Source organism: Prosopis cineraria, unplaced genomic scaffold (assembly GCF_029017545.1).
Source record: "Prosopis cineraria cultivar Desert tree isolate PC_DT_omini unplaced genomic scaffold, ASM2901754v1 PC6, whole genome shotgun sequence".
Classification (NCBI taxonomy): domain Eukaryota; kingdom Viridiplantae; phylum Streptophyta; class Magnoliopsida; order Fabales; family Fabaceae; genus Prosopis; species Prosopis cineraria.
The window spans coordinates 2,194,586-2,206,374 of NW_026555337.1; the positions used below are offsets into that span (position 1 = coordinate 2,194,586).

The following is an 11,789-nucleotide window of genomic DNA, read 5'->3' on the forward strand; positions in this document are numbered from 1 at the left end:
GTCTTGCGCGGAGGAAGTGAAGTCGAAGCCAAGGCACTTTCGAGTCCAAATGGACTAACTTTCCCCCTGAAGGTCTGACTGAACTGAATGCGATCAGATCATGCAAAGCCACAACTAAAATTTTGTGTTACATATTATAACAAATAAACTATAATTAATTTTTTTAACAAGACAATAAATTGTGTATTATAAACAAACCAGCTGGAGATAATGAGTTATAATAACAATGGAATAATGATTTTTTTAATATCTAAAAACAATCCTATATATTTCCGCGGTTGTGTTTATTATAACGATTTTGTGGTATATTAAGATTGGGTTTTGTTTAATTTAGACAACTGAAGTGAATTTCATTTTCAATTGTCTGGATATACAAGCATAGTAAGAAAATGAGCTTCGGGTAAAAAATAAATGAATGAATGAATGAATTCTTAAACTAATTACCAAATGCTCACTCCGGAAAAACAAAAACTTTCCAAAGACAGGTATGTCCTTGGACACACGCACCCTTGGATGTGGTGCGGATGCCAAGTGACCCGATCGTTTTATTGTTTTTCTATTATTGCTTGTCGTTATATTTGTTCGCCGCTGCAATTTTGCTTGTACGCCGTTTATCTATCCGTGTTTGCCGTGTCCGATACTTTGATAAAAAATTTATTTGTTGGCAACTTTTCCTCCCTCAACAGATATTCAAATTACCAAATATCTTTTGAACGTAAAAAAAAAAAAAAACTACATTGCACTTGTCTCTCTTATTTAAAAAAAAAACTATAACTACATTTATTTTAATTAAATTATCCGTACATATATCCGTCGTTTATAATGCAATAAATATCTGTCGTTTATTCAAGATTCTGAATCGAATAAAGTATAGAATTGCTTCATCAGATTATTGAAACCAATTATATTTGCTGATAACCTTTGAAACAAGTTATATTTATAAAATAACGATGACAAAAAGTAGTCAGGACTCCTTACGTTAAAAAATATAATATATTTTTAATTAAATTTTATTTTCAATAAAGTAATTATTTATTTTTAAACTAACTCTATCTTTTTATATTTATTTCTATTAAACACCCTATAATAAATATAAAGTAATTTATTTAATAGGAACAATTTAAAAAAGTAATAATTACACTTTAAAATATTAAAAATGACTTATATTTTTTAATATTTAATTTTTAAAAAAATATTTTATATTTTTTAATGGAATGAGTAATTGATTTTTGAGAAAATATTCATGTTGATATGTTATAATGAACTCAATATATCACTGGCACAAAACGCTAAAGTAAAGTATATTCATGATTATCAATTAACACAAAAAAAAAAATTGCTAGATTACAGGCGCAGACATGATCGCATGTGCAGATTTTTTTTTTTTGGCCAGAACGTGGGCAGAAAATCACAACTCCTATACATTTTGCCATGGAAAAAAAATTACTAGGCATCGATGAAAATCTCTTTAGGATTTTAGCTTTAAAATTTTGGTATCTTTACGACACTTGCTACCATTATTATTTTCTTTGGTTAGGTCAGACATTTTTCTATTATGTTAGGAAAGATTAAAAATAATAAATAAATGTTGCTATTTTGGGTGGTCTGTTGAGTGGTAAGTCTGATGTAATTGACCAGTGCTTCACCTAAATGTAAAGCATTGAGTCATTGAGTGCTTTACTTGAAAAGCAATCTCAGCTATTTCTGTCATCAATGTAACTTGCTATGTGGCATTCAAAATAATAATATAAAACTTATATAATTAGTTTTATATACCTAATAATATATTTATATTCGATCAAATCATGACATGTGAATCTTAATATGTTAATAAAATTAATAATAAAAAATTATTATGAAATACATGAATTATAAAATATCTACATGTCTTGATTTAATTAAAAATAAATAAATTAAATATATAATATCAAGTATATAAGTTTTTCTTTCAAATGTATATGATATGAACCAGCCATCTCACACGGCTATACCTTCACTACAAATGCTTGTTATGATTTTTTTTTTTTAATACTATATAATCTCCAATCCACTACTTTATGCATTGATTGGACAATAAAATCAACTACTTTATGCGCGTAACACAACATCGCACGATTTTGTAACATTACCTTCAGGTAACATTATATAGACCATGAAAAGCTGTAGAAATTGTGTGTGTCCAAAAAAAAAAGTTCTGCATTATCTAAATAAAGATGATTTATAACATATAAATATTAAGAAATGAAATAGGGTTAAATAAGAAGTGGGCTCACACATATAAAACAGATCAACTCAGGACGATCACAGTTGAAAATAGTCGATTTGCCTTCCTGTGAACGCAAGTTCAAGAAGCACTGGGTTCTTTTTATTAGATTATTTTTAAAAAAAAAATAAATAATTATTTATTTAAATGAGCCTACCAGAAAACCTTGAATTTTAACTATTTAAGGTTTGAATTCAAACCTTAGCCATTTCTGGGTTTTAAACCATTTCTCAAACATATTTTGTTAATCAATTTTCATTAGCGTTTTGTCCCCCCAAGGTTTAATGGGAATAATATTCTTGTAACCGAGGTCTAATGCTGAAATTAATTTGATGATTGCAGCTCCAACATTTGTCCAAGATACCAGCCTATATATAGGTATGCATGCAAACAAAGCCATTTGCTTGCCTCTTGAGTTTTCGAGGCTCTTCTTTCCTCCTCTGACTTATATTGTGTTTTGGTCTGTTTGAGTTTGCTGATGTTTGTTGTTTCTGTTACCTTGCGTTTGCAAAATGTGCTTGTTTAATCTTGAAGAATCGTTGGTTTGATGTACCAATGTGCCGGAATAGTTCTTAAAGATAATGTCCTTTGACATGCCTTAAGCAACCTTCATTTTCCTACCTACCGATAACAATTAGTGTATGCACATTGTAACATCCAAAAATTTTAAATCTAAAAAAAATTGACTAATTAAAAGATAAATTAGTTAAAAATATGATTAATTAATTTAAATATGTTTTTGAGTTGTTAATTGAATTTTTAGGTCATATTTGGCTCTAAATTGAGTTAGGATAAAAGTTGGATCAAGTTAGGTGGCATCAGGGGGAGCAAAATCAACATTTTGCTTGCTGCATCGTGAGCCGCAACTTATGTGACATGTGCTGTGACACACAGCACAACAGGTAAATTAAAATTTAAAAAATGATCAGAAAATGATAGTTTTTGTGGTGGAAACCTAGAACACAAAGGAGTAAGTTTTGGGCACTGTTAGGGCATCATGCATCATTTTGGGAGGATTTTGAAGATAAATCGAGCCTTCAAACTCTTGAGTAAGTTTTTTACTCTTCTCCTCTACCTTTTCATCTTATTTTTCATAAGATTTGAAAGTGAGAGAATTTACTTTGACTGGATTAAGCCATGAGTCTATGTTTTAAAGGTTTTTATTGACTCTAAAGATTTAAGTTAGGTTTATTAATCTTGAATATGTGGTAATATGAAGCTACTTTATTGTTTGGTGAAATTTGGATCAAGCCCTAACTTGATCATTTGAAATGTGATAAGTTGAGATATTAAGTGTTATGTATTGAGAGAATTAGAGGGAGGCTTGAAAGGATTGTGTGAACAAATTCTAATCTTAACAAGCCTCTTTGTTGAGAATGTGAGTGAGAAGTGGAAGAATTGAGAGGTTATTAGTAGCTAATAGTGCTTGTATTGATTAAAAATTAATATATAATACTTGTTGATGTAGATTGTGGTGTGGGAAGACTTATCTTGACACAAGAAGAGATTTAGTACTACGGGTAACCCTTTTAATAACAAAAGTGTTGAGGTAATTAAATAATTTACATTATTTATTACCTAGTATAAGTTATTCTTAAGTTGTTCTTGCATGTTTTGTATGTTTATATGTATGAATTTTATCAAAGTTAACTATTTTAAAAAATAAGTGAAATATTGACTTGTAAAATGTCAAGTTTTTCAAGTAAATAGTAATATTCATTATATTAGTTTAAAAAATGATTTATGCATAATTAAGTGGATATATGTAGTGAAATGTAACATATTAGAGGGTGGGAGGTCACCTTAGTGGAGTCAGTGAAGATTAAGTTCATATGGCATTGCTGGCATCTCGAGATGTCAGGTGCAGCATTTACTCTCCTTAGTACTCGAAAATGAGTGTAGTGTTGGAGACTTATTCTCCTTGGTCCCTAAAAAAGTGCGGAGTTGGAGACCATACTCTTTAGCTTCCATAGGATGCGGTGTTAAAGTAATGACACCTCAATTACATGTAATAGGAGAACCAGTAGTCCAGAAGTGGGTTAGGATACCTTAGCCGGGTAGTTCTACCATAAATGACAAGCTTGGAGATTATACATGTGATTTGGTTTTGTGAAATAGCCTACCAGTTCGGTCCAGAGTATTAGAGGACTGGATGGTTAGGAATCATGCATGTAACTTGTGGTGATTTTATATGATGTATTTATTTTACTTGATTTAAGGCTTGTTTATAACATGGCATGTTAATCAATAATATAGCTTATCTTAGTTACTGAGATATTTATCTCATTCCGTGGTTATCATTTTACAAGTTCTACCGTTGAGATTAAGCAAAGGAAGGAATCGGGCAAGGATTAGCAGATTTGCTACATCAAATAGCGGTGCTCAATTTTGGTTTGAGTGGTATACATAAACTTGTTATATGATATATGTTGCAACTAGGAATGCATATCATTTTGATTAGTTGCACTTGTTTCATACTATGTTATTTTGTATTTTAGTCCAATATTATACATGATGTGAATATGTGGCAACTTTTGTAGTGATGGGCTAAAATACTAATACAAGTGCAAGGAATATTTTATTTATGTGGTGACAATATATATATATATATATATATTGTATTATATGACTAGTGTTGATTGTGTATTTTGACCATATTAGGTGAAAGGACCATTGAGTGGCCAAATTTTGTGTTTGGTATGTTTTTATGTGTTTGAATCCTCAACCAAGTGTATTTTGATCTATTGAACTTGGTTTAAGTTTCACAATGAGTTAATGGTATAAGTTATGTATTTTAGGTACTTGAATGGTTAAAAATTACTTTAAAAACTGACTTTTGCATCTGAGTATCTAAAATTTTCATACAGTGTTGGATCATAATGAAACTTATACCATTAATTAGCTTATTGAATAAATTTCGCGTGGGCACTTGAATCACTCCAATCGAACATTGGATGCAAAAATGACGTGTGTTCGAAATTCGTTCAGAAAAGCTGTCATGACAGCATTGCTATCATGAACATATACGTCGCAGCACACGGTACAATAAAAAAACTTGCCTTTCTGTGTCACATGCCGCGGCGCATGGACCAAAATATTCAAAAATGACATTTTTGGCCCTATTTTAAAATGTTTTGCCTCCCAAAACTTGTCCATGCTTCCAATACCTTTATAAATTATTAAGTTTGAGCTCAAACTATAAATTTAAAGAGTTTTTATGGGATCTCAAGTTTTTCAAAATTATATCTAAAAGATTATAAATTTTAACTCTTATATAGATAATGTAAGCTTAGGAGCAATCCTTGTTCTTAATTATGATTGTTTGTTGTGATTGTATGGTGAATTTTGATAATATCAAGATAGACATTACACACATATATCCATAGATATCAGGGACAATGTGACCGTGATTTGCGTCGTTGTAAATATCATGAAATTAAATGCTGCCAGTGACTGGACAGCTTTTACGCAATGAATAATAAAAATCCAGGACAAAGTTTGAGTTTGGTTTCCTCTCAAATGTCAAATTAGCAAGTAATTTTTCAGGAGTGCATGATTATTTTTAAATAAAATATGTTTTTTTATAAATTTTAAGAAATTAATTATTTGATCCTTGTAGTTTTATTCCACTCACAACTCAATGTCTAAATTTTAACTCGTTATAATTTAATTATTATAATTTTAACTTAGTTATAATTTAGTTCCTAAATGTTGTATCTTATAATTTAGTCTCTCTATTTTCAACTACTTAAATATTAATTTTTATATTTTAAAAAAATAAAATTATAAAGATTAAAAATATCTTAAATCTTTAATATTTATAATATATATAAAGATTAAAAGGTTTAATAATTTAAAATATTAGCAATACATTTCAACATAATTTTAATCTTCACCAGTATTATAAATATTATAAATATTAAAAGTTTAAAATATTATAAATCCTAAAACTTTAAAATATTATGGGTTTTATCTTTTAGTATTATAAATATTAAAGGTTAAAAATATTTTTAATCTTTATAATTTTATTTTTTTAAAATATAAAAATTAATATTTAAGTTGTTGAAACTATAGAAAATTAATTGCAAGAGGCAAGGGATTGAGCGACAATCAAGTTAAAACTATAAAGACTGAATTATAATAAGTTAAAATTCAATAACTGAGTTATAATTAGATAAAAATTCTAAATATTTATTCAATTAATTTTTTATATAAATTTTGAATTGAAAATGATCACTTAGCGATCGATTCAATGGTTTTAATTTAAATTTAAATGTGCCATCATCTCTTACCTTTTATAGATCAATTTAATAATTCAATTTTTTTTATTTCATCATAGAAATATTGGCTATTTTAATTTAAAATATACTTGCATTCTCTATCTTCATTATTGGCATGTCTTACAAATAAAAATGGACATGGTTGATCAGGCCAGTAACAAGCATAAAAATGACTCATTTTTTGAATGTCACGTACGTTTGAGCCTTCTTGGGCATCTTTAAATTATAATTCACACCTTTTTTAGAAGTTGGATTTTTTTTTCCCGAGTCTGAATTAGCTCCAACTGACATTTCTAACTTTTTTATTTTATATTTTGAAATCAAGTGTTAAATTTCAATTTAAAAATGATAACATACAGTTTCTTTTTAAATTTACCTAAAAATTTCATGAGATATATATAAAAATTTTAATTTTACCTAGAATAATTTATAGCATTAATTTAAGACTTTGATTTTTTTTTTGCCCAACAGTTTTTGTATCTCTCTGTTGGTTAAAAAAAAAAAAGTCTTCGCATCTCTCGTACTGTTTTTTCCCAAAAAAAAATCTCCTTGGCAATATCTCGAACTGGTGACCGAAGAACCCGGTTACCACCATGAGAGAGAAAATGTTTATATATTCCATCCCCTCTTAAAATGGGTTGAAGTGTTCCTTCAAACGTCCCATCTCTCTCCCTCTCCCTCCCTCTGTCTCTCTCTCTCTCTCTCTCTCTCTCTGCTCATGGAATCCGATAGTCGGCGATGCTTTCGCTCCCGACGCTGAACTCATCGCCGAGGAAATTACGAATGCAATTTCTCTTGGCTCAAGTGTAGGTGCTTCCTTCTCTTATCTCCGCCGTTGAGCTATATCATCTCTCTCCTTCTTTCACCGTCGTCGGAAACCTGCTCCGGCGAGTTGGAGAGAGTCAAGCAGCTTCTGCTTCCTTTTGCTTTGTTTTTGTTGTGTAGTGTAATCCCTAGCTCTCCGAAGTTCTTTCATCCTTCAACTCTACTTACGTTCTCACTCTATTTTTTCTGGAACCCCTCATTTTTTGCCGTTTTGCTTACATTACCTGCGATTGATTGTTTTCAATCGGATCGATTTTCGTCTTCGGATTCGTCGATGGAAAGAGTATCATACCTGGAATTGTACCAAGAATAGTTGACTGTTATAGCTAATAATATAGTGCCGAAAATACAGAGAGTTTAGTTGAAGTTTGACAACCATGTTAGATCTTAATCTCAATGCGGATTTAGCCGATTTGACTCATAACCATAACTCGGTCATGTTCCTTGACAAATTTCCTGAAGCTTCGGCGAATCAAATGGCGGAATCGGGGACCTCTAATTCATCTGTTGTCAATGCCGACGGGTCCAGTACTGGAGGAGGCGATGATGACTCTTGCTCTACACGCGCCGGCGACGTAGTCACCTTCAATTTCGATATCCTTAAGGTGGACAGCGGCAACGACGTCTCAACCAGGGAGCTGTTTCCAGTGAGTGGAACTAAAGGAGTGGATAGAGACTCAGGGATTTGGCAGGGGCAATCTTCATCGCCTTTTCCATCCAATGAGAGCTGGATGGAACTCTCATTCGATAGTCAAGGTGGCCGCGCACAGGCAAAGACGATTCAACTTCAGCAACAACCTCAGCCGCAGGTGAAGAAGAGCAGGAGAGGACCAAGGTCTCGGAGCTCCCAGTACAGAGGAGTCACCTTCTATAGGAGGACTGGCAGATGGGAATCACATATCTGGTTGGTAATATTAGATAAATTTAGCATTTCATTTTAATTTCTAGCATGTCCTCTCTACAAGTTGGTCGCATTTTTACTTTTTGTTTTGGTTAAGGCCTTTTACTCATGTCAGTGCTTGCCTATGTTGAATCTAGTTGAATTTGATTATTTCTTTTATTTAACTAATCTGATTTCCTCTGACCACGCGATCATCTATAATATATTGGGAATGAAATTAAATAATGTGCTGATATGTTAATTTTGGTAATACGTGTTTGAATTACCTCTGATGTTCTTTTCTTCCGTGGCTAATTAACGTAGGGATTGCGGCAAACAAGTCTATTTAGGTACGAATTTAGTGTTGTGAATTCAATTAATATTTAAATTATTATCTATCGTTTTACTATATTTAGCAATTTTTGACGAAATTGTCATGGGAACATGTAGGCGGTTTTGACACTGCACATGCCGCTGCTAGGTAAACTTTTGCTCATACATAATTTTCATCGGCATATTTCCGCTCTGGAACCTGCTTTTGCATCTTCTAAGAATTTGAACATGTTCACTGTCCTCCTCACTTGACTTCGAATTTTCATCTGCAGAGCCTACGATCGAGCTGCTATTAAATTCAGGGGAGTTGATGCTGATATCAATTTCAACCTCAGTGATTATGAGGAGGATCTTAAACAGGTTTGGAACTGCACAAGCACTGATCAATCTGAGGGTCTGACCGTAAAATTTGTCACCATTTACTAAATGATGAACAGATGAAGAATCTCACCAAGGAGGAGTTTGTTCACATTCTTCGTCGCCAGAGTACCGGTTTCTCTAGGGGTAGCTCAAGATACCGAGGCGTAACACTACACAAATGTGGACGCTGGGAAGCTCGGATGGGGCAATTTCTTGGCAAAAAGTGAGGACCTGTTTCATAAAAACTGAAGTAATGGAGTGTTGTGGTTCATGATGAGTTGTTACAATCCAAGCATCAATTGATTTGCAATAAAAATTGGTTTCAAATGAGTTCATATGGGCTATTTTTGGCTCTCTCTTTTCCCGCATATCCCTTTGTTTGGAGAAACTTGTCTAACTAAACTGCATATTTCCAAGAAACAATTGGCAAAGTTGTCTTTATTATGGAGATTGCAATGCTTTCATGCAGGTATATATACCTTGGGCTGTTCGACAGCGAAGTAGAAGCTGCAAGGTCCTAATGATACACGAATTACATTCTACCTGCACTGAATTTAATTATGCTGAAGTATTTAGCTGATGAGGCTTTCATCAAATATGTATCTTCCTTTTTTTGGTTGTTGAAATCAGGGCTTACGATAGAGCAGCCATTAAGTGCAATGGAAGGGAGGCAGTAACTAACTTTGAGCCGAGTACTTATGAAGGGGAGTTGGACGCTGATGCAATCGATGAAGGTAGTTTTTCTTATAATGATATTTGATCAACTCTCTGTATAGTTACTTTCTAACTGATTGTCCGCCTAAAAGATAATTTCTGTGGGAATTGTTTTTATAACTCAGGTGTCAGTCACAATCTTGACCTCAATTTAGGCATAGCAACCCCAGGCAAAGGTCCCAATGAAAGCAGGGGCAATCTTGAGCTCCAGTCTTTTCCTTACAATATGCATGCCAGAACAAGTTCAACGGTATTTTGAACTTTAGTGTAGGGATGGTATTTTGAAATGTAGTCTGAGAGAGTTGTTTTGGCATCTGTAAGATCCTATTTCGCTAACAATAACTCCCCCTCTCTCCTATTTGCAGGTGGCGACCAACACTGACTCAGTAAATGGCAATCGAGCTATGAAAAAGCTTCTAGTAACTGGAGATAGCCCTTCTGTATGGAATGGCATATTTCCAAATTTCTTTCCCAGTGAGGTGAGTATCACTGTCTGGTATTTAGTTTCACAACTTGACCTGATTGCTTATTCGTTGACCGCGTGCTTCTGCCAAAAATTTTCCTATCACAATTCTTGCTGGTGTCTGTCTTTGAATAAGGAGGGGTGGTTGGCTTTTTAATTTCATAGCAAACTGTGAAAATTGACTTTTATGTTCCAGAAATCCTAGTTGTTTGGTGCTATGCATGTCATCGGAAAAGTTAAGGCTACGTTGTTCAATACCTGGATGAGAAACTGTTTCATAATTTTTGTGAAAACATTACATGGGGGATCAGTCAATAAGCACGTCCCGGTAATCTACTAATTATTAGACATTTGGAAGTTTTGCTTGTTATATCGATAAATTAAATTAAGATAACTTGAAGAGTGTGGCTGAAGAACTTGTATTTTTAAGTCCATTCACAGCATTGGAAAGAACTTTAAATACGTTTTATAATGTTTAATTCCGTGAATTAAAATTTTCTGGCGTCACTTTTTAATAATGGTATTTCTGGTGTGTTGCAAGGTGACTGAACTTCTGATAAGAACAATTGTCTTTTTTTATGGTTGTTGCTTACATAGAGGGTGGTGACAATGCGCATGAACAACATTTTGGCAGTAGATAGTGTGAGATCTTGTTTTACCTATTTGCGCAGGAAAGGGCAGAGATAATGAGGACGGGACTCCCCAGCTGGACGTGGCGAACATATGGCGAGCCAAGTGCTACCCCAGCTCCACAGTTCTCTGCTGCAGCATCATCAGGATTCTCCATTTCATCCACCTTTCCACCGTCCACTGCCATCTTCCCGGTGAAACCTATGAACTCACTCCCCCTCACTCTCTCTTTTTCCTCTTCATCCAGCACAGCTGCCCCCACCACATATCAGCATTATTGCCACATGAAGCACCCGCACTCTCCACCCTAACCTAACTTTTGTGTCTGATGCTTGGCAAGTTACCTGATTCATATACTCCCACGCTCGGGATTCCTGGTTTTCTCTAAACCTGATTGGTTATTGATCCCTTTTATTATGCGTTATCTTCACTTTCAAACCATCATCTACGTCTCATGCTTGATTGACTCTGCATCAAGCATCATACATGTCTTTATACAATCACTTTCGATTTCGAAGATTAGACGCCAACTATGGGTTGCATTGTTCCATACGCTTTCCAAAATCAAACTTTAGATGTAGAATGAATTTGTGCGCCAATATAATTTTGAATGATGCCAAAAGGCGGAGCAAACGACAAAACATGCAAATACATGGATCAATATATGCGTAGTTGTATATATGCATGTATTCATTGGAAATTTTCCTGTACTAAATATAGGTGTTCTTACAATCTTATCATGAGAAAAATTTGTTGTATCGTTAATTAAGAAAATAGCTTAAAATTTTGTTTACTTTTTTTAATTAAAGGAATTTAAATACCATCATTATGGGAGCACTCGTTGAAAGTCTCAATGCTAAAAATAACAAGCAATTAGATAATGACATGCCCCTTATATTTGTCAAAAAGTATTCATAGCAGAAATTAATTTTTAAGTGACATCAAATGACGAAGGGAAAATAAGAATCAAGGACCGTTATAGGAAGTTTCTATCAAATAAAAATTTATTGTCCAAATTCAAATGAAAAATAAGTTTAGATG

General features: G+C 33.0%; 1 protein-coding gene across 3 annotated transcripts; it reads left to right on the top strand.

Annotated features, from left to right (window-relative positions):
- Positions 1 to 7,185: 7,185 nt before the first annotated feature.
- LOC129313477 (AP2-like ethylene-responsive transcription factor TOE3) lies at positions 7,186 to 11,192 on the top strand. 3 transcript variants are annotated; one of them, XM_054956635.1, is made up of 10 exons: positions 7,186 to 8,272; positions 8,573 to 8,598; positions 8,699 to 8,729; positions 8,854 to 8,941; positions 9,019 to 9,164; positions 9,411 to 9,455; positions 9,572 to 9,675; positions 9,781 to 9,905; positions 10,021 to 10,134; positions 10,716 to 10,954. In XM_054956635.1, exons 1-10 carry the CDS (start codon positions 7,746 to 7,748, stop codon positions 10,803 to 10,805), a joined length of 1,296 nt encoding a protein of 431 aa, XP_054812610.1. In that variant the 5' UTR covers positions 7,186 to 7,745; the 3' UTR covers positions 10,806 to 10,954. The 3 variants fall into 3 exon arrangements, with proteins under 3 accessions (XP_054812610.1, XP_054812608.1, XP_054812609.1); XM_054956633.1 differs by having other exon boundaries at positions 7,190 to 8,272; positions 10,790 to 11,192; XM_054956634.1 differs by lacking the exon at positions 9,411 to 9,455 and having other exon boundaries at positions 7,190 to 8,272; positions 10,790 to 11,192.
- The last annotated feature ends 597 nt before the right edge of the window (positions 11,193 to 11,789 follow it).